The 21,887-nt window shown below is 50.9% G+C and overlaps 7 protein-coding genes across 7 annotated transcripts; 5 read left to right on the top strand and 2 right to left on the bottom strand.

Moving 5' to 3' along the window:
- Window positions 1–195: 195 nt before the first annotated feature.
- On the top strand, window positions 196–1,166 carry ALT_8747 (thermonuclease family protein; the record flags this gene model as incomplete). Its single annotated transcript, XM_033557772.2, has 2 exons — window positions 196–627; window positions 708–1,166. 2 exons carry the CDS (start codon window positions 196–198, stop codon window positions 1,164–1,166), a joined length of 891 nt encoding a protein of 296 aa, XP_033413663.2.
- Window positions 1,167–1,528: 362 nt separating this feature from the next.
- Window positions 1,529–2,336, bottom strand: ALT_8748 (adenylate kinase ADK2; the record flags this gene model as incomplete). Its single annotated transcript, XM_033557771.1, has 2 exons — window positions 1,529–2,100; window positions 2,165–2,336. The coding sequence occupies 2 exons, from the start codon at window positions 2,334–2,336 to the stop codon at window positions 1,529–1,531; spliced, it is 744 nt and encodes a 247-aa protein (XP_033413662.1).
- An 884-nt stretch (window positions 2,337–3,220) lies between these two features.
- Window positions 3,221–4,837, top strand: ALT_8749 (DNA primase subunit PRI2; the record flags this gene model as incomplete). Its single annotated transcript, XM_033557770.2, has 3 exons — window positions 3,221–3,410; window positions 3,468–4,018; window positions 4,076–4,837. The coding sequence occupies 3 exons, from the start codon at window positions 3,221–3,223 to the stop codon at window positions 4,835–4,837; spliced, it is 1,503 nt and encodes a 500-aa protein (XP_033413661.1).
- Window positions 4,838–5,555: 718 nt separating this feature from the next.
- sec23 (GTPase-activating protein SEC23) lies at window positions 5,556–8,204 on the top strand (the record flags this gene model as incomplete). Its single annotated transcript, XM_033557769.2, has 7 exons — window positions 5,556–5,648; window positions 5,711–5,841; window positions 5,899–6,193; window positions 6,249–6,722; window positions 6,776–7,873; window positions 7,928–8,121; window positions 8,180–8,204. The coding sequence occupies 7 exons, from the start codon at window positions 5,556–5,558 to the stop codon at window positions 8,202–8,204; spliced, it is 2,310 nt and encodes a 769-aa protein (XP_033413660.2).
- Window positions 8,205–8,631: 427 nt separating this feature from the next.
- Window positions 8,632–9,374, top strand: ALT_8751 (60S ribosomal protein uL11; the record flags this gene model as incomplete). Its single annotated transcript, XM_033557768.1, has 5 exons — window positions 8,632–8,635; window positions 8,695–8,728; window positions 8,790–8,910; window positions 8,984–9,308; window positions 9,361–9,374. The coding sequence occupies 5 exons, from the start codon at window positions 8,632–8,634 to the stop codon at window positions 9,372–9,374; spliced, it is 498 nt and encodes a 165-aa protein (XP_033413659.1).
- Window positions 9,375–13,519: 4,145 nt separating this feature from the next.
- On the top strand, window positions 13,520–18,612 carry ALT_8752 (tetratricopeptide repeat protein; the record flags this gene model as incomplete). Its single annotated transcript, XM_033557767.2, has 3 exons — window positions 13,520–15,273; window positions 15,324–17,925; window positions 17,983–18,612. 3 exons carry the CDS (start codon window positions 13,520–13,522, stop codon window positions 18,610–18,612), a joined length of 4,986 nt encoding a protein of 1,661 aa, XP_033413658.2.
- Window positions 18,613–19,726: 1,114 nt separating this feature from the next.
- ALT_8753 (DUF4246 domain-containing protein) lies at window positions 19,727–21,790 on the bottom strand (the record flags this gene model as incomplete). Its single annotated transcript, XM_033557766.2, has 1 exon — window positions 19,727–21,790. One exon carries the CDS (start codon window positions 21,788–21,790, stop codon window positions 19,727–19,729), a length of 2,064 nt encoding a protein of 687 aa, XP_033413657.2.
- Between the last annotated feature and the right edge of the window lie 97 nt (window positions 21,791–21,887).

The raw sequence follows: 21,887 nt of genomic DNA on the forward strand, positions 1-21,887 counted from the left end.
CTGTCCGCTAAATATATTCCCTCGGACAACGGGATATATATTTTGGGTCTGACCGCCCAACGCTTCCCATAAACATCACTAATTACCAACTGTGCTTCTCTCCATTGTTATCGAGCTTCGGATTGCCAGCCCCTCTGGCCAAATCTCCGCAGTCTCAAAACCTCCAATCAAGCAGGAGCGAGGTTATGAGCAGTCATGCGATGGCCGCCATGGGCTTCCGACTCGCAAGCCCAGCAACAAACCGCAAAACACTCATCCGAACACGATGAAAGACAAGCCGCAGCGAGGTCCACCACCACTCCAAAGAAGAAGGACTGGGAGTCCTCGGTAACAGCAATAGACTGGGCTGCCTTTACAGAAGCCAGAACGATCATCCCGACCCTGATTCTGACGAGCGGTTTCTTGGGCGCATTCTACATCCATCGCCGCTATCTGCGCCGCTTCCCCGACGCAGTGAGCATCACGCCGTCGTATTTCCGTCGCAGGAGTCTGCTGGGCCAAGTCACGAGTGTTGGCGATGGGGATAACTTTCGGATATATCACACACCTGGCGGAAGACTTGCGGGGTGGGGATGGCTGCCGTGGAAGAAGATTCCGACTTCGAAGAAGGAGTTGAGAGATAAGACGGTGCGTTTGACCTTGGTTTTCTTCCTGCCGTTGTCTGTGGCCAGGGAGCGTTGCGAACTATGTCTCATACAGAAATTCAGGTCCACATTCGTCTAGCTGGGATCGACGCCCCCGAGCTCGCACATTTCGGCCGCCCCGAACAGCCGTTCGCCCGCGAAGCACACCAATGGCTGACTTCGTATCTTCTCGGCCGTCGAGTCCGCGCCTACATCCATCGTCCGGACCAGTATCAGCGTGCGGTCGCTAGTGTCTACGTGCGCCGGCTTCTGGACTTTCCGCCCCTTCGTCGTCGGGACGTGTCGTACGAGATGCTGAAGCGTGGGCTCGCGACTGTATACGAAGCGAAAATGGGTGCGGAGTTCGGTGGTGAGGCCATGGAGCGTAAGTATAAAAAGGCAGAGTGGTGGGCGAAGCTGAGGGGTGTTGGGCTGTGGAAGGACTATCGTCGCAATAAGACGGAGTGGGAAAGTCCCAGAGAGTACAAGACGCGTATGGGACTGGAGGAGGCTGCGCAACCCCGGGTTGAAACTAAGAAATGAGGTATGACCGGGACGTGATTTTGGAGTGGTTTATCGTGTATATAGCCTGCTGTCACGACGTTACGCTTGATATCCTTTGCCATTCATGTATGAAGTTGATATCTTGGAAAGCTCCGTGTGTATAAATTTCATCATGGGCTTTGATAAATTAGGAATATATATCTGTCGCGTAGATGCAGCCGGTGTTTGCATCGATCCAAACATTTAATCCCGATCATCGAGTTCATAACATATGGACTCATGCAGAAGATACCCAATTCATAACAACGAAAACCGTGATTGCAAGTCTTGCCCGTGTCTTGCCAACCAATAGCATATGATACCGCTTAAAGTTCAACAGCAATATGTCCAACCAGCAAGTCTCAGCAGAACCTCCGCTCAACCTCTGCAAAGAGCTTTGGGCTAATCTCATCGCTAGAGTCGCCCTCCACACGCCACAGACAACCCTTCCGCTCATAGTACTCCAGCAGAGCCTTGCTGGTTTCTTCAAACTTGTGCAGTCGCTGCTTCCATGTATCAATCGAGTCGTCCTGCCTTTGTGTCAGAGGCTCCCCTGTCACATCGTCCTTGCCAGGGACTTTGGGGACGTGGAAATCGGTGTTGTACACTCTCCCGGAAGGTTCGTGGACCCAGCGCGACGCGATTCGCGAGAGAATAACGGATGGTGGTGTGACAAGATGAACGACAAAATTAACGGGAACAATGGTGTCCAAGCTCGACGCTTGCGCGGCGGTCCGTGGAAATCCATCGAGGATGAATGAGGCGGAGGGGGATAACGATGTGGTTGGACGAGGTGTGTGATTTGATGTGGCCGTTGCGATAGGTGTTGTTGCAGGGAGCCAGCCCTTGAACTTGAATTCGGAGGAGATGAGCTCGAGGATCATGGAATCGGGAACGAGGTTGCCAGCCTGCATTGCAGCCTCTGCTTTGAGACCTTTGAGCGGACAAGACGGTTAGAAACATGCACTTGTGAGACTGGAGAAGATGATTTAATATACCTAACGGGGTTTTCTTCCGCACATTTTCGCGCAGCAGGTCCCCTGAGCTGATCGAGGACAGCTCTGGATATCGCGCGAGGAGCCTCTCTGTCTGAGTTCCCTTCCCTACGCCAGGCGCGCCAATGAGGATGATACGCGCAGCCTTTTTAAGCTGCCGAGTGATTGAGTTCATCCCCTTCCTTCACCCGTGTACTGATCTGAAACGCTCTTCGAGGGGGGATTATGAGCCGCCCAACGTTCCGACAGCTCCTCAGATGCTTTGGTCCTTAGTCGCAATGTTGCTGGATGTAATCAATTGATAACAAAGGGAGGTTGAGTCTTCAGGTATCATGCGATGTACAGAGTCGAATCGATTATTCCAAATGTAAGGTACTTGAGCCGGAGATTGACAGCGGAGGCCGTAACTGTCGGAAATCATATATGACCTGTCGATCAAAACAGTGAATCTGCAGAATTGTTCGAAATTAACTCCGGCACTCGACGCAGAGCTTAGGACGAATTCCGTGGGGTTTAGCACCGTCTTCTTGATTAGGAAATCGGTGAGCGGAGATCGGAGGGGACTCCGAGTCTATACGACCCTTTGGTGGCAGCAGAAGGTTACTTGTACGCCAGACATTGGACAATACAGCTATATCAGAGGTTGTATAGTCGCGATGGACCGATGGCATGCGATGCTGTACTCCGCAATATGCTCTCTTTCACATGCATGCATTGATACTTCCAAGTCCAATCGCGTGCATGAACAACCCTTTCAGCGGTAACGACTCCACAGCCGAGTCCACACGGGCAAACCCCGTAATTCGAAGCTACCGGGACTTTTTGGACGGATCCAAGCGTTCCTCGGCTGTCGAAAGATTGATGCCTGAGGCTCAAAACTTTGGGAAGCGCGAAGGGACAGTCACGTGCCTTTAGTGATTGACGCGTGTCCAGCGCGTCTCGCGAGAGATTCGTGAAAGTGGTCGATATTGGAGTCTCGACGGTAGCTCTACGACTGCCATTTGAACACAATAATCGAGCACAGATAGATTCGGATGTCATTCCGGACTGCAATTCAGAATGATTCGGCAAGATTTCCAGAAAATTGATCCAAAGAGACGAGCGACTTTGGACCACAAGAAAAAGCAGTTCGCATCGCCAGTATACAAGCAACAAGATTACCCGCACCGTCTGAATTTCTACGATATTCCCCCAACCGCGGAGATCACACTCGAGCAGTTTGAGCAATGGGCCATCGACAGACTCAAGGGTATGAATGGTGATTTCTGTTAACGTGATGCGTTCATCCGCTCATAGTTCTGTCCAGTATTGGCCGAAATCGAAGCCTGTTCCTATCGAAATAAGTCGGTTGCGGAGACAGCGGCGCATATCACTCCTCTCCTGCAGAAATATCTCCCACTTTCCTCCAATACATCCTCTTCCTCCGGTGCAGCAGATCAGCGCCTAAAGAATGAACGCCAGAAAGATCATTATTCCCACTACATCCTTCGTCTTGCGTTTTCGGCAACCGAGGACCTCCGCCGACGCTTCGTACGGGCGGAGACAATGCTGTTCAGATTTCGGTTTCAACAAGATGACTCGCGAGAGAAACGTGCCTTTATTGAGTCCTTAAATTTGGATTGGGAACCTGTGAGTGATGAGGAGAGACGCGAGGTTGCTGAGAAATTGGTGAGCGCAACACACGGTCTGCGGCGTGCTGATGAGGAGACTTGGTACAAAGTGGACTGGGAGCGGGTACCAGAGCTTGTGGAAAGGAGAGCTGTGCTTCTGTCCAAGGGGAAAGCATATGTGCCTGGCAGAGAACAATTGAGTATGATCATAGCCGAATTCACGGCGCGATTGGAGCGCGCCCTCGAGGTATGAGTCTCCTTTACACTGCACCGTGGGTGTTATGAGTTGGCTGACCACTACCAGCTCACGAGCCGGGCACTTCCACGATTGGATGAGGATGATCGTCTTACGCCAATCCTGAATCACCTGTCGAAGAACTTCGGTAGCGCAGAATCAGTATACTCGGAAGGCGAAGGGTTTGTTGAAGGAGCACCAATTACTGCCAGTAACATCGATCGCCTTTCGCAGCACTTCCCTCTCTGCATGCGAAGTCTACACATGACGTTGCGCAAGAACAACCACTTGAAGCACTTCGGTCGACTTCAATATACGCTCTTCCTGAAAGGAATCGGCCTGTCTCTTGAAGAGTGTATCATTTTCTGGCGACAGTCCTTCAAAGGCTTTACAGACGACGAGTTTAATTCTCGGTACAAATACAATATCCGCCACGCTTATGGTGACGTCGGCGGTGACGTGAATCGAAGAGGCCGGGGTTACCCTCCTTACTCTTGCCAAAAGATCCTCAACGACTCCAACCCCGGAGTTGGCCAGACTCATGGGTGCCCCTACCGTCACTTCTCCGTCGATAATCTCATCGGACTACTTCAGTCCACAGGTGTCCATGACAAGGACGTCCTACGAGGCGTGCGCGAGGATGTTGAAAAGACACGCTATCATATTGCTTGCAACAGAGTCTTTGAATGGGCGCACAAAGCGGATATCAAGCGAGTCAAGGAAGACGGTACTTGGAGTCAGACAGATTTGGACACCATAGTTCATCCAAACACCTACTTCAAGCGCAGCTATCTCCTCAAACAAATGGGGAAGCCTCCCAAGGATGCATGAGTTGCAGAGACGGTTTCACGAAGCTATGTTTTCTATCTTTGTGGCCAGGTTCTTTTTCTCATTAGGCGTTTTGGATATGGGAATTGCAGGACGGAACATCCAGTTTATATGTTGAGAATTCCAAGTATCAAATCACTCAAAGTACTCTGTGCAGGGATGTCCGTATTACTACTGTATATAGTTTAGGGCTCTAAAGAGCAAATTGTACGAAGTCATTTGTAACCACAGCTGATTCCCAGATTATCGCAAAGGATCGGAACGACCTTTCAAAGCTAGGTGCCCAGCGTCGGGTAAGGTCAGTCTTCGCGCGACGCGAAAACAGCTTCATCATGACAAGAGACAGAAGCTGTTGATGTATGTTATCGGCGGTTGTTGATGAGAAGAAGAAGAAAAAAAAGTTGCGGGAAGCGGGCAGTCCGGAAGTATTTAAAGCAGTGAAGGCGGAGCGCTAGTGCACGCTACGGCTGTCGGTAGCAACCAAGGATGCTGCAACCTGGCCTCATGCCAACAGGACCAGCTTCACACAACATACACCCCCAGATCCGCATCTAGATCCCAGACAAAAGCTGTTGGCGTCGGTCACTTGAAGATAAGATTATGCCACAGAAATTTGTTCTCACTATATAGTCGAAGTGATCATAGAGTTCCTTGTTTGGTCCGCAGTTTTGGGCTCAATCGATAAACACCCCCCTCCCATCCACCCCCCCATCACCGCACGATGGACTACGAAGCGCTGAAGGATCAATGGAGCGATGTCGAAGACCGTGATGGCATCAGGCTCAGCTGGAACACGTTTCCTAGCACTCGCATGGTTGGTTTACTGGGATTGCATCGCGTCCATGCGCCTCCGTACTCATTCCCATTCGCATACAGGAAGCGTCCCGACTTGTTGTCCCTATTGCCGCTGTTTACACTCCCCTGAAGGAGAAGCCCGATTCGCCGTTACTACAATATGAGCCGGTGACTTGCAAAGCACCCTGTCGGGCTGTCCTGAACCCCTACGCGTATGACCTACGCCCCTATCGGCTCTGAGCTTGCAGCGCGTGACTGACGAAGGACAGCAACGTCGATGTTCGGGCCCGGATCTGGATTTGCCCTTTCTGCCTCATGCGCAATCCCCTTCCCCCTCACTATAAGGATATCACTGAGAATGCGATACCCCCGGAACTGCATCCTCAGAGCACGACGATCGAATACCAATTGGCGCGCCCCGCTCCCGCTCCCCCTATCTTTGTCTACGTCGTCGATACTTGTCAAGAGGAAGACAGTCTGAAGGCTTTGAAGGATACTCTGATTCTGAGCCTGTCTTTGCTGCCGCCGAATGCTCTGGTTGGATTGATCACTTATGGCACAATGGTACGAACTGAATACCTCTTTGGTTTCGGATGACCTATTAACCTCAAGAGTATAGGCCCAAGTTCACGAGCTTGGATATACCGAATGTGCGAAGTCGTACGTTTTCAGAGGCAGCAAGGAGTATGCAGCGAAGCAGGTCCAGGAGATGCTTGGACTCCTCGCCGCTGGACCTCGTCCAAACATGCCTCAGCAACCAGCCCGCCCGCCTGTTGGTCCCGCTGCGCGCTTCCTGCTACCAGTTCAGCAAGCCGAGTTCCAGATCACCAATGTCCTCGAACAGCTGCAGCGTGATCCTTGGCCCGTGGCCAATGACAAGCGACCCCTCAGATGCACTGGTGTGGCTCTTAGTGTTGCTGTTGGCCTGCTCGAGACATCCTTCCAGAACGCTGGTGGGCGCATTATGGTTTTCACCAGCGGTCCCGCTACTGAAGGCCCCGGTCACGTCGTTGGACCTGAGCTGAAGGAGCCAATGCGTTCCCACCACGATATCGATCGGGATAATATCAAGTACTACAAGAAGGCTGTCAAGGTAGGCGTCATGTCGTCTTCTCATACCGGCTGCTCCCCTGCTGATCAATTTAGTTCTACGACGCCCTGGCCAAGCGCGCGGCTAACAACGGACATGTTGTCGACATTTTTGCCGGCTGCCTGGACCAAGTGGGTCTTCTGGAGATGAAGAACCTGGCCAACTTCACTGGAGGTCATATGCTCCTTACAGACAGCTTCACGTCGTCACAGTTCAAGCAGTCGTTTGTTCGGGTTTTCGATAAGGACGCCAACGATAACCTCCTGATGGGCTTCAACGCCTCTCTTGAAGTCCTGACTACAAAGGAGCTCAAGGTCACTGGACTTATCGGTCATGCAGTTTCTCTGAACAAAAAGTCAAGTTCGGTCGGAGAAACAGAGTGTGGTATTGGCAACACCTGTGCCTGGAAAATGTGCGGAATTGATCCGTCCTCAAGCTACGGCGTGTACTTCGAGATTGCCAACCAGGGCGGTCCTGCAGCCGTGCAACCAGGCCCTCAGCGGGGTATGATGCAATTCTTGACCTACTACCAGCACGCTTCTGGTCATTATCATCTCCGAGTCACAACTGTCGCACGCCCCTTGAGTGGCCCAACCGGTGACCCGACCCTCGCACAGTCCTTTGATCAGGAGGCTGCTGCCGTGCTGATGGCACGTATTGCTGTCTACAAGGCAGATGTCGACGATGGACCAGACGTTATCAGATGGGTTGATCGCATGCTCATCAGACTCTGCTCTCGCTTCGCCGACTACCGGAAGGATGACCCAACCTCATTCCGCCTGGAAAAGAACTTCACGCTTTATCCCCAATTCATGTTCCATCTCCGTCGCAGCCAGTTCTTGCAGGTGTTCAACAACTCGCCTGACGAGACAGCTTTCTACAGACACGTCCTAAACCATGAGGATGTTGGCGACGCCCTTGTAATGATTCAGCCCACGCTGGATTCGTATTCTCTGGAACATGAGGGAAGCCAGCCTGTTCTTCTCGACTCGGCTTCAATCCAGCCCACTCACATCCTTCTCCTCGACACTTTCTTCCATATCCTAATCTTCCACGGAGAGACCATTGCAGAATGGAGGAAAGCAGGCTATCAGGAACAGGAAGGTTATGAAAACCTGAAGGCTCTCTTGGAGCAGCCTAAGGAGGACGCTAGGGTTGGTCCATCCACTGCAGTTATAATACGAGGCAGAAGCTAACTGCATGAATAGGAATTGATCGCTGACCGCTTCCCACTGCCTCGTTTCATCGTCTGTGACGCCGGCGGATCTCAAGCGCGTTTCCTCTTGTCCAAGTTGAACCCCTCTACTACACATACGACAGGAGGTTACGGTGGAGGCGTAACGTCGCAGACTATCTTCACTGATGATGTCTCGTTGCAGACGTTCATGGATCATTTGATGAAGTATGCTATCCCAACCTGTTTTACAAATGTCATGAATGATGCTAACCCACCAATCTAGGCTTGCGGTTTCTGGAACTAGCTAGACATGACGAGGTGATGGCCATAGCGAGAGAAAAAGGGCGGTTAGACGTCGGTCCTCGGGTCACTTGTATCTTTAGCGATGATTTTGTCTTGGTTTTTATTTTCCTGCTCTTTACCCACAATATAGCAAGTGCGTAAGTCAATGATGATCATTCCAATAAGATAGACGGTATCGACAAGGATATCTACATACAGCGTCTGTAAAGACCTCGAATCGCAGGACATCTTATGTATGGCATAGGTCATGTGACCATGGTGGGGTTAGCCCTAGGAGCTTTCCCCATTCGAGGTTTCGCTTAGCCGGAGGTGCGGCCAAGCTAAAATGTCCTCAACTTCTTAAGGGAATTTTTGTAAACTTCGATTTTGCTTCTTCGTACCATCCACCCCGACCAACACTCCAAGGACGATTGACGACCTTTCGCACTCGCCATGCGTAAGTATCATCTCCTTGGCTATAACAAAATGGCGACTAACATAACACCCATTGGTCAGCTCCCAAGTTCGATCCCAATGAGGTGAAGGTCATGTAAGTTCATCTTGTCTTCGGGTCGCGAAATTCTGCAGCGACAGAGCTAATCGTTATATAGTCACCTGAGAGTGACTGGTGGTGAGGTCGGAGCCCAGTCCGCTCTGGCTCCCAAGATTGGTCCTCTCGGTCTGTCCCCCAAGAAGATCGGTGAAGATATTGCCAAGAACACTGGTGACTGGGTAAGAATTCAAAAGGGATCGAAAGACGAAGAGTCGCCGGATTGCTAATATGGATATTTTTGCGACTTTATAGAAGGGTCTCCGTGTGACTGTCAAGCTCACCATCCAGAACCGTCAGGCCACGGTCTCTGTCGTGCCTTCCGCTTCCTCTCTGGTCATCAAGGCCCTCAAGGAGCCTCCCCGTGACCGCAAGAAGGAGAAGAACATCAAGCACAACAAGTCCATCCCCTTCGACGAGATCGTTGAGATTGCTCGCAAGATGCGTCACCGCTCTCTCGCCAAGGAGCTCCGTGGTACCGTTCTTGAGATCCTCGGTACCGCTTTCTCCGTCGGTTGCCAGGTCGATGGCCGCAGCCCCAAGGATGTCTCTGACGACGTCAAGGCTGGCGAGATCGATGGTAAGTCCTGTTCAGTACACTTTTGGTGGAATTTAACTAACGTTGAAATTAGTTCCTGAGGAATAAATGATCTAAAAGTGCGGCGGTCGTCAATTCGGTTTGTAACGACATGCTAGTTACAGAAAATATGATCATTCCCCTGGACAAGAACTTTTTACGAGTTATGACCTAAGATTCCCAATTATGTTCATTCGAGAAATCCTACGCTTTTTCGCTAGGCAGTCCATCCCTTCTCTCCATTCCTGCTCTATGCTTCTCGTGGTTTGCTTGCTTTCCAAAATGCGAGCTGGATCATGAAGTCGCCTCCCTTCAGATGACCTTTGCAACACTCTGGCTCTTACCGTTCTTTCCCGCCTTCGGGCCTGGATTGAACTCACGCAACGTGGTATAGGCTTATTTTACGCAAAGAAGATCAACACTTGACCCTCTACTCACCGCGGTATCCTTGGAGGGGAGCTTGCTTCACTCCGTGGGTACAGTGGTCCATCCTTTGGGTCAACATCACTGCCGTAGAACCAGGTTGTACCTGGCATGTAGTCTTCAGTTAGATTGTGAGCTGCAATTCACTATGAGTTTTCCTTTCAACCTATTTTGTTCTCTTCGTAAGTTCTCGAAATGGTAGATACAGAACTCCCAGGCTTGTTTTTAGCAAGACCGAATCAGACGATGAAATGACGATAGTTTCTGTCGTCACAACCCATACACCGAGTAGGATGCTTGGTCTCGATCTCCCTTTATCCCCACAGAGCTACATAGTACGTCTCGACGATCGCTGCAAAGACAAAGACTGCGTGCGCTTCGAGATGCATGAATGCCTTCCTACCCATCTCACCTCACTGATGGGAGAGTGTACATTACAATAAATGTGCTCCCAATGAAGACTCTTACAGTCATAAGTTGTCTTAAATCAAGATGCGATTGTTGTCTCAAGGAGCACAACATCAATAGTGTGGAGCCTGTCCAGTCTATCTACGGAGTATCCGTATGGAGCTGAGAATATATAATGCCAAGCAGTTACACAAAAGTTTAGAAGAACCTTTCAGCTTGCGAGTGACATTCCAGGGGTGGGTGGGAATGTAGCAGTGGGGTTGATGCATATTTATCTTGATTCTGGAAGAGCAACGGTGAAGGATCAAAGAAACTAACTGATGAGATGACGGTGAGAATGACTGGAGAACCTTGAAGCTTGTGTAGTGGTAGATTTAGTAGTTTTTTGCCCTTTTTTATCATATCGATGCAGCTGAGGTTGCTGACTGGTCTGATTGTCGATACTTGTGACATTGTTGATCACTGCATTAGATGGTCTGCCACTGTTCCTGCCAGCGGGGCTGCTCCATCCTTTTAGATAGTCCCTGCTCTGGGCAGCTTTTTGGTCTTTTTCGTCGCCTTTTCCGTTTGTCTCTTTGATTATTTCTGTCAAAAGACTCAAGTCAGGTGAGAATCTATCCCCATCCGCAGCCTTCGACTATTGGATAGTGGGCAATTTAGGGACATGGGATGGGGCTGCAGCCGCTCCACCTGGTATGCGGTTTTGAGTTGGACCGGTGGGCAGGGTCGGAAATTGGGGCTTTTTGTCCTCCAAGCAAAACCATAGCATGCGTTGCGACACGCTCTTCCTATTGATCATAATCTATTATCAATATTCTTATTATATTATTAATTTTGCACCTGTATGATCGCCAGGAATGAGCTGGGAAATGCGGCAATTACAGTTGGGTATTATATTGCAGGGATTGTGCTCAATAAAATAAATTAGAAAAGAATAAAAGGTAAAAAAGAGGAATAATAAAAAGAACTATGCCAACTAGATAGTCTATTCTTATGGTGGTGTCAGCATTGGTGAAAAGGTAATAATGCTGATCCCCCATACTCCTTGGAAGGCCTTCGTATGTCTCATTATTTGACTTCTACGGCGATGGCATGTGCGTCTCTCAGCCTCTAGATGCGGTTTGTGCGGTTTGTGGCTGCAGGGAGGGGACCAGCCAGATGAGGCGCCATCAGCCGCTGGAATCTTAGCCTCGTCTCATGTTTCTGCTTTCTCCTTTCTTCCAGACACTTGGTATAATTTTGACCGAGATCTATACTCTCCAGACTTGAGATGATGACCCAACCCATCACCATGTACCAATGTACATACCACATGCCAACACAGTAGTGGCGATGAATATACAAGCGTCAAGCAGAGGCCAGGTTGCAACCATCAGCTTCCTCTGTCTCCACTGCAAGCCCACAGAAAGTGCCAGATCGCCCTTCCGCTGACCAACGGGCCAACAGAATGCTCCCAAGGCTTGATCCCAGCGGGCGCCACTTGGCCGGGGGTCGGCTGGGCGGTGGTCCACTGACGTTGAACAGGCCGGGACTGCCTCTGTCTAGCGCTCAAGGGCCGTTGGATCGCAGAAAGGTGGGTCCACTTGGGATGCTTTCATTTTTGTCGCTCTTTTTCATCCTTTTTCCTCTAAATTATTACAAACATAGGTACCTACCTCTGATGCTGGAGAGATTGTCATGAGAAATAAGAAGAACTGCTCTTGTGTCTAGTATCAGAACAAAAGTATCCGTATACGAAATGATACTTAGAAGACTACTATAGCAGTGCGGGTACTGTAATGCAGCGCCTAAAGCTCATCTCCCAACTCAGGAATTCCCTCTTGCGTTGGCTCCACTTCCGCTGCCCCATTCGCCATATCACAGCATCACCATCCACCTTTCCAGACTATCTATCTAATAAACATCTAGACTCCTCTGCTCCAAAGCAGTGACTTGATCGTGGTGATAAGTCATTTTAAACATAAGTACCTATGTAGTTCGCACAGGGAGATTGCTAAGCTGATGATGAAGTGGTCGCAGGCCACAGATACGCGGACACATCAATTACTTACTATTAGATAGTCTCTAGGCCGGTACGGTAGCCACTGTTTTCGTTTGAAGCTCCGCCCTAGTTCTGGGTCCATAATAAAGTGATCCTGATTCTGATACTCCGTAGTAGCAGTAGCTCCATCGTACTAGTGGACTCCAGACTCCAGAAGACTATCATCGCCATCTCCACGGTTAACTACCATAGTCGATGATTATCCTCCTGCATCTTTAAGGTTCTTTCGCACTTTTTTCTTTGTCCTTCGCTTCTCTTTGGATCTGCGCGCATTTGACGGGCGTGTTTCCCGTCCTTGTCCCGTTTCTTTCCTCTTTTCTTTCTTTTGCTTACCCCAGACATTTTTTGTTTCTCTGCCTAGTTTCAAAGTTCCTCTTCTTCCCGCCCTCCAACCTTCTCCGTACTCCGTACTCTCTCAACATCATCTGTCCGCCAGCCGTTGAATCCTCGCTTCCGCGCCCGCTCTCCCCTGCTTCCGCTTCTCGATTGGTGAAAGTTGCGCCCGTGAATAAATCTTATAGAAAGAATAGAGGGGAAGGAGGACACACATCGCCGGATGTTAATGCTCATCTCTGACAATAAAGCTTCTGGTTTTTTCATCCTCATTTAGTCGTCGTTCATCCTTCGTCCTGCTACTACCGCGGACTCGTCTCTTAATTTCTTTTCATCCCTTTTTAATTTCCTCCACACACAATTCTTTCGCGCCGACTCAGCATTTTTGCCAAGATCAATCACGGCTTTGTCCTTCTCCAGTCGGTGTCGATCGCGTCTCACGGACACCTGCGTCAGTGTGGGTGCTTTCGGGAAGCTGACTAGGGCTGTGACTCTTTCTTAAGTCGCTTTCCTCCCTTGCGTTTGTTCTTCACGGCCACATAGCACCTAGCCACATCCGATTTAATCGCCATCCTCTCCGTCGCTGGACCCGAGCGACTCGTCTTCGTGAATGCTAGCGTCGATCAGACATCCTTCCTCTCTGATCATTCCTCCACGCTCCTTGGCCGCCCTGCCCGATATCAGATCATCGTCATCATCGCCTATCAACAGCTTCCATGTCGATCTCGGAGACAAACAGTGGGGGTCTTTGCTGAGTGTTCAAGTGGACCGGCTTACGCCCAGGATGAGGTGTAGGAAACGCTTCAAGGAGGTTGCTAGTTGATCAATCCAGCAGGAGTGAACGTGCGTGTGTCAACTTTTTGTGACCGCTCTCAACCTCTGCGACTGTTAACTCTCCTTCTCTACTGCTCAGATTCCTACCGACTTCTCTTTTTCTATCGTTGTTTTCTCATACTTTTTTCCGTCGAAACCTTCCTCTTTTCCCCCTCTTCGATAAGTCGAGGTAACCATGTTGCCCTCGGTGGCATCTTTCCCGTCGGTACAACCGCATCACCACTTCCCACCCTTCTACACCGCCGACACCGCTACTCCACCTTACGACTCTAATTCCACGTCCTTTGCTCCGTCACTTCCTCGCGGTGATATCAATAGGGATCACTCCCAGTTGCTCTCGCGGACCCGATTACAGTACCCGCATCCTGTTCAACGTTTTGGACTTCATGATACCGCCAGTCCGCAACCCAGTCCCAAACATGCCGCTGAACATGCGCTTAGGAGGAAGACACCGAATGGAACCTTAGCAGCGGGCTACGATGGAACCCCCGGAGATACTACGATTCAGCCGCCGGCTACGAAACACATACTAGTCTCACCTCTGGATTCTGGTCACCTTGTCCCTCCTCAGGCGGGGTTTCTTTCGGACAACTGGCAACAAGTGTCGCTCGACCAGTCCTCAGCAGCTAAACACATGGTTTTCCCTCCTATTTTCAAAAACGATGCGAGCCGGGGCAATGTAGGACCGGGAGACATGGTAACGGATGTCAATGGAACGGGCTGGGTTCGCTCTCTGAATTATGTGCCTGGGGCTGACTCAATGCTCAATCAATCGCTACCCATGCAATCAGCGCAGCAGAGATTCTACGTGCAGAATGGGGCTTATGTGCCTACTGTCTTGCCAGCAACGCTCCAGCCTTGTCTCGGCCCGACAGCGTCGGCGGGTAGCGGCCCGTATGGCCCCTACTGGCCTGACGGTGTCTACATTCCATACCGTCCAGCGGCATTTCGAGATACGCGCTTCAACCATTTGAACCAGACCGGCCTCCCCTTTTTCGATGCCGCAGAGCAGTCATTCAATAACGCAAATACGGCCCTCCCAGGCAGCAATGGTGAGGCGGGCGGTTGGAACACCGCACCTCCAGGGATTCTCAGCCACGGTACCGCAGTGAAAGGCAACTTCCCTCCCCGTCATTCCGAACAGAAATCTCTGGATTCTTCTCTGAACCACCGCGTTCTCCCGTTGCACATCCGTACTAATCCTAGCACTGGGTTTTCAACAAATCAGCAAGGCGGAGAATCCTTCTCCTTGCTGCCTGGGTCCAACGGGCCGGGGTTGCCCAGCTCTTTCACAACTGCTCACTCACGCGCTGCAAATGTTGAATTTAAGGAGAAGATACTATCGTGGGCGCATGGTGTATATGTTGATCTCCTCGCGTCCATCCATCAAGCTCGTCGAAACAGCATCTCCCAGGCCGGCAGCGGCGGGCAGCCCCTGCGCTTGAAACCAAGCATATATCCCAAACCTCCACGACAGCCAGGCTTGGATTTTTCTCAGTCGAATAGTCCTGAAATCCATCGCCATAATAGCTACCCCTCAAGCCAATATGATGGGCGCCATCAGAAGACTAATATTCTTGGGTATTCAAGGCCAGTGGACACCACGGCTACTTTCCAGCATAATCGCCGTCCTTCTATGAGCCACTTTCAACAGTACGCAACGTCAGATTCACAAATGCTGGACAGATTGCGGCATACTGGCAGAGTTGCAGTTCCAGGACCGGCTCCCCGTTTCTCCTTTTCTGCAACAGGGGAGAAATCGACCACAGCAAATGCCATGTCCGCCCTCGAAATGCTCTCGCATCTCTGCATGGAGAGTGGTTGGGAGTGGATTGATGGGATGCTGCTTGGCGGCTGTCTTGCCTATGGACTTGGCGACTATCACAAAGCTATGAGGTGGTATTCCAGGATTATCGCGAGGGACGCAACGTAAGTACAGGCTGCCCAGGCTGTTGTGTATATGTGCTGACTGCATTTAGGCATGTGGAGGCGATATCAAATCTCGCAGCAACGCTGCTTGCGCTTGATCGTCGGGAGGAGGCGCTACAACATTGGCTTCGTGCTGTGAAGCTCCGTCCCAGTTTCTTCGAGGCTGTGGAGCATCTCATCGGTCTCCTTTGTAGCAGCCATCGTGGTAAAGAAGCAGTGAACATCATCGATTATGTGCAGAATTCCCTACGCTTCCCCAAGAATGGCGATTGTTTTACCACGGATGAACATGCGAGCGAAACGGAGAGTGATGCGGATAGCGGCGCTTCAAGTGTTGGATCTTATGAGAAGGCATCGTTCGACTACGACGATGACTTCGGCCGCTCGCTGATCGGTGACCGGAAGCCATCTGAAGCTAGCGCAGTTGGCTTTGGCTCCAGCGGCTACGCTATACCAGGTTGTGACAATGGCAGAATGCTTGCACTCGTTCATGCGAAGGGCAACATGCTCTACGCATTGGGCGATAATGCTGGTGCCGCGGCGGCCTTTGAGGATGCTGTCTTGATTGCGGCAGGGAGACGACGCCATGGCATTCAAAGTCTGATTAAACAGATATATACCGCCTTCTCCCAGGGTTCTCATCAGGCTTACTCGCCCTTGAACTCTCACGAGAGCCAGGAGACCATTCTTCTTTATCCTGATAAGGCCTTACAGACTTCGAAGCTAGTCTTTGCACCTTGCGGAACTCCCCCCGGGATCAAGTCTGTGGCCGAAGGCCTCGCAAGAAAAGCGGCCTTGTCGACCACGAGCAACTCACTGCTTTCCTTGGCAAAGATCTATCAGGACGGCATGTCCAATATTTCCGGTTCGGGCATTCCTAAGAAATCTCCTGGAGTTCGAGACATCTTGGCACTCTATTACCTCTCCCTGTCCCTCCAACCGAGTCCCTCGACTGCCAACAACGTTGGAATCTTGCTTGCTGGAATCCAGAACAATGCCGCCGGCAAGGGCCTCCCTCGTTCTAGCGGGGAAGCACAACACCCTGAGGTTCCTGGAGTGGTCCCCGGAAGTGGGATTTCATTAGCACTAGCGTATTACAATTACGGATTGCATCTCGATTCGCGGCACGCGCATCTTTATACCAATCTGGGTAGCCTGCTTAAAGACATCGGGCAGCTCCAGGCCGCCATCTGGATGTACGAGCAAGCGGTTCACTGTGATGGTAACTTTGATATTGCCTTGGCCAATCTGGCAAATGCCGTCAAAGATGCAGGTCGAGTCAACGATGCGATTGCCTACTACAAGCGTGCCGTCAAAGTGAACCCTGAATTCGCGGAAGCAGTATGCGGACTGGCAAATGCCTTGAACTCCGTCTGCAACTGGGTCGGACGTGGAGGCATTGCCAATGGGTATGGTTTCCGCGACCGATGGCATGTCACTGAGCAAGGAATGCTCCGTGATGCATCCACTAGCGAGACCGGTACTGGCTGGATACAGCGCGTCGTTGATATCGTCAATCGACAGCTCAAGGAGGGGGAGTCGTGGGGTCGTGGTCTACTGTCGCCTAACACGGTAGAGCAACTCTGCATCCAGATCGCCCCGGCCTTGGAGAGTCGCCGCTCGGCCTCTGGGTCTTTGGCCGCCATACTGCAGTCTTGGGCTGGACAAAGGTGGGAGGGCTCGCGGATCGTCAAATTGATCGAGCGTGCAAATCGTTCGATCACCTGGCAGTGGTACCAGGACCGCTATATCTACGGCAAAGAATACCCGCTAACCAAATATCAACGGCCGCAACTCCCACCGGGGCTCGCAGCGCCCAATGCGCCAACGGTTCTTCCCTTTCACACATTCACCTGTCCGCTTTCTGCGAAGCAAATCCGTCAGATTTCTCAAAGGAATGGACTTCGAATCTCGTGCTCGACCCTACGTTCTCCGTGGCTACCAGTTACAGTTTATCCACCACCGCCGCCTCCAAATCCCTATCTGAAGGTTGGGTATGTGTCGTCGGACTTCAATAATCACCCCCTGGCGCATTTGATGCAGTCTGTCTTTGGGTTGCACAACCCGTCCAGAGTTAAGGCATACTGCTACGCAACCACTGCAAGCGACAAATCCGTGCATCGTCAGCAGATCGAGAAGGAAGCACCCGTGTTCCACGACGCCAGCTGTTGGCCCGTCGAGAGACTTGTGAAGCAGATTGTTGACGACGGGATTCACATCCTTATCAATCTCAACGGCTACACACGGGGAGCACGCAACGAGGTGTTTGCTGCACGACCTGCCCCAATTCATATGTCTTTCATGGGTTTTGCAGGGACACTGGGCGCCGAGTGGTGTGATTATATTCTTGCAGATGAGATCTCCATTCCTGTCGATACGCTTGGCCCAGGAAGGCGTAACGCTCGCATTGAGGATCGACTCTTGGAGCAGGATTACGGCGAGGAGCTCGAGGACTGGGTGTATGGCGAGAAGATTGTCTATACTCGCGATACATTCTTCTGCTGCGATCATCGGCAAAGCGCTCCCGACGCGAAAGATGCGCTCATCACCTGGGAACAGGAGCAGGAGCGGCGATGGCGAATGCGGAAGGAACTGTTCCCAAATCTCAGCGATGACACGATCATCCTCGGCAATTTCAACCAACTGTACAAGGTGAGTATTGTCTTTATGATTATGTGTGATTTGAGTATGCTAAGCCCTTTTCATTAGATTGAGCCAACAACGTTCCGTACATGGCTTCGTATATTGGCGCGCATTCCCAACGCCGTTCTGTGGCTGCTTCGCTTCCCGGACCTGGGTGAACAGAACCTCCGGGAGACAGCCATCGCGTGGGCTGGGCGGGAGACAGCATCCCGGATTATTTTTACGGATGTTGCTCCGAAGAACGCTCACATCGCTCGGGCGAAGATCCTGGACCTGTTCCTAGACACGCCGGAGTGTAATGCGCACACGACTGCGACGGACGTGTTGTGGAGTGGCACACCACTGCTCACATATCCCCGCTACAAGTACAAAATGTGTTCTCGGATGGCGAGCAGCATCCTTAGCAGCGCGCTGCCGGACTCTGACGCTGGCCGCCAGGCCCGTGATGAGTTGACGGCAGTATCCGACGAAGACTACGAGGACAAGGCCATCCGCCTTTGTCTCAGTCTCCAGTACACACCAGGGTGTGGCGGTCGAGCGCGAGGCCGGCTATTCGACCTCCGCCGGATGCTGTTTGAGGAGAGAATGGGGAGCCGTCTTTTTGATACCAAACGCTGGGTTCGTGATTTAGAGAATGCTTATGATCAAGTCTGGAAACGATGGGTAAATGGCGAAGAAGGTGATATCTGGTTATGATGTACGCATCGGAATATACCCCTTGAGCGTTCTGTTTCTGTCTTTTGTTGTTAATTCTATGTCATATAGCCCCTATGCGCGTTTATATTGGTGATTTCCGTGATCTAGAGGTGGGAAACCTGGGTATTCTGGTCTCCTCGGATCTACTGTGTTTCGTTTTGTCTTGATTTTTGCATGGGAATCTCCGGTGATCCGTGATGTGCATACTGGCGTTTGGATCTTTTCTAGCAATGAATCTCCATGACACTGCTGCGCAAGCAGCTCGGGTTGGCCATATCAGCTTCTCCGCAGTCGCAGTACCCAGGATACGTATTCGACTATGAAATACATGCTTTCAACTGCAACATGCAGAAATCAATCATCTCAAGCCTCGTGCAGGATATCCTGCCCATCACATCCTGAGTTTGGACTTCAGCTGAATGCAGCTTCAGTTATCCTCTGTTAACTCGACTACAGTAGACAATGTGACAGCTGCATATCTGTAACTATTATTTCACCATGCATTACCGGGGTTTTCTGATAGAAAGCTATCATTGGGTTATTAACTACTCTATTTATAAATGTTGCTTGTTTTAGCATACATCATGCTTACGATAAGATTATAAAGATGGAGAGTGCATTAAACCCCCTGCTGATTTATAGATGAATAGGAATAGAAGAGTGATTCTGAGTAATTCTTGGAGCTTATGCTAGGACTATGAGTACTACTTATTTTCCTAGCCTGGATGAGACCTACGAGATAGGCTCCTTGTATGAATACTGAGCTTCTCTAGTAGAGTATAAGTAATAAAGGAACTACAAGTCTGTATGCGATTAAGCTATTGATATAGAAGATGCTTGAAAGGAAAGTATTCCTTCTTGTATGCTCTGTTGCTCAGGCAGACAGGGTTAGAATCGGGAATGGGGAGCCTGCTTTGACAGCTATTGTGCCCATGGACTGAGGTTATCGGATCTTTCAGCCTCTGTGCCACAGCAGGTGACTATACTTTGCGCAGGTCAGCGACCTTTCTCATGTATTCTGATTGGAAAGAACCATATGTGTGCACAGGCTCTCAATAATCCTATTTATAAACTTTTATTAGTTTCATTTATGGCTAAGGTAGTCAAGGTAGCTTCATTCCTTCACAAGGCATATAGTGTTATACTCAATCTGCTCCTTGTCCTTCTCATAAGCCACCGCCTCGTCCTTGGCTCGTTCACGCCGGTGGTGCTGAGACTCTGGTAAGTCCATAAGCCACGGACCAGTCTCGGCAATGATCTGATCCGCCAATTCTTGGGGAAGTGGATGGGCTGACGATAGATGGGATCGTGCTTCCTGTTCCCACCAGTCGAGACGCTGTGGTGGCACATTTCGCGTCGAACAGATGCGGTAGGAAGGATCAACGAGCCACAGGGTCAAAAAGCGACAGCGTCCAGGTCGGGCTTTGTCCAACAATTCAAACGATTCGAGGCGGTGGCGTAGGCAGTTTGGAAAAGCGATCAGACCCCCTTGACGTATGGACATAGACCCGAGTTCTTGAAACGCTGGTCTCTCATTCTGAACACCGAACAATTTCTCCAGGTACGGAATGTCCCAACCATCCAAGTCAAACGAGAACTCCTCGCCATGCATGGAAATCTCTTGAGCGAAGGAGATGCGGGTATTTGTCACGTTTTCAAGATCAAAGCAATACATGGCTACCCCCGCGATATGCTCGTTCAGGAGACCGTCCGCGTGCCAGTCCTCGCCCAAGAAGGACGCATTATCGGGAGTGAGCTCAATGCCGCCCAGCTTGACGATAATCTGTAGCCCCTTTTCGCGGAACTCGTCCTGGAGTTTCACGGTCTGAAACTGATGATCGATCTCGTCTTTTGCTCTGTACATCTCATTATGGAGCATTGGATCCATGATTTCGTCGCGGTCGCGCCAGAGTTTCGTGGAGGGATCAAAGTTGTCGTAATCCTCACGACCGACGATTGCTCGGGCCGTTCGTCCTGCCTTCCAGTCTTCGTAGGAATAGGTGGTGCCAGGCTCGGAGTGCTGAAACCGAAACATGCGACTGTATTTGATATTCACAACTTCACGCAAGGATAATGTTGCCTCCCAGTCTGCGGGAATTTCGCGTGTTGTATTGAACCACCATTGAACCTTTACTCCATACTCTGGTAAAGAGAGGTACTCCTTGACGCGAGCGAGCGCCTGCTGGTAACCTTCAGTTGACCTATCGACGTCCAGCGTGGTCGGGAGCTCCTCGGCCCATTGAGGATAACCATTATCCCACGCGACCCCGAATGTGCGGATTCGCATGGGCTCCCGACCGACAGAGTCTCGTGACCACACGTCCCCAAACCTAATCAGAACCTCGTTCCATGGCTCAATGACTTTGGATATCACACCTTCCAGCGTCCTGTAGAATGGCCGCTGCTCACGGGGGTGAAGATTGTTGATGTAGGAAGTAATCCGCACTTCTGTCGATCCAGCCGGCCCACGGAATTCAACTTCGCAAGGCAGCCATTGATAGCGCAGTGAGTAGAGGTATTTTTCAATTTCCCAGTCCTTTTTGTCATCATGGAGCGGCGGCGGTGCCTCTCCTTGCCCGTAAGCGTCCAAAGTCTGCTCAAGCGGAACACTGCCGCCACTGATCAGCACTCTCGTGCGTTCGCGAGTCAGCGGGTACAGCGAGGGGTCAATCAGGTTCCAAACCTGCTGGTTTGAACTCGGTTCCCAGTCCATCTGCCCGGCACGTTCCTTCAATGCGGAAGTGACGAAGTCCTGGATCTCCGCGGTCACTGCAGGAGGAATGACGTTGTTTGACTTACACACCCCACTGGCAGCGTTCAGAACCACAATTAGACCAGTCTCCTGCCATCGCTGCGCTTTGTCACGCAGCTCAGCCACGCACCATTCCCATGCCTTGGGGCTGATCAATGGAAATTGCGCCATGGCTTCGCTTCGCCAAGTCTGCATGGTCGAAGCATCAAAGACCAGCTCCTCCCAGCCCGGTCGATCAGTCAAGGAGTTCATCAGCCTCAGCATGTCCAGTTCGCGGGCGGTGAAGGGCGACGGAAACCAGCTATGTCGATCAGAGCCTATAAACACTCTGTGTGATGATGTTAGGACATCAAAGGGAACTCCATTGAATCCTGGCACCATCAAGGGTCCATTGCCTGTATTGTTGAACTCGACCTCGTCACTCATCATGCAGATCACTTTACTGAAGGCAGCTGAGAGAGGAGATTTGTGAGGGGCGACTCAACAAAAATCTATCAAGATGTGAGGCGCGAGGGTTGATAAG

Source organism: Aspergillus lentulus (assembly GCF_001445615.1).
Source record: "Aspergillus lentulus DNA, contig: Alt16, strain: IFM 54703, whole genome shotgun sequence".
Taxonomy (NCBI): Eukaryota; Fungi; Ascomycota; class Eurotiomycetes; order Eurotiales; family Aspergillaceae; genus Aspergillus; species Aspergillus lentulus.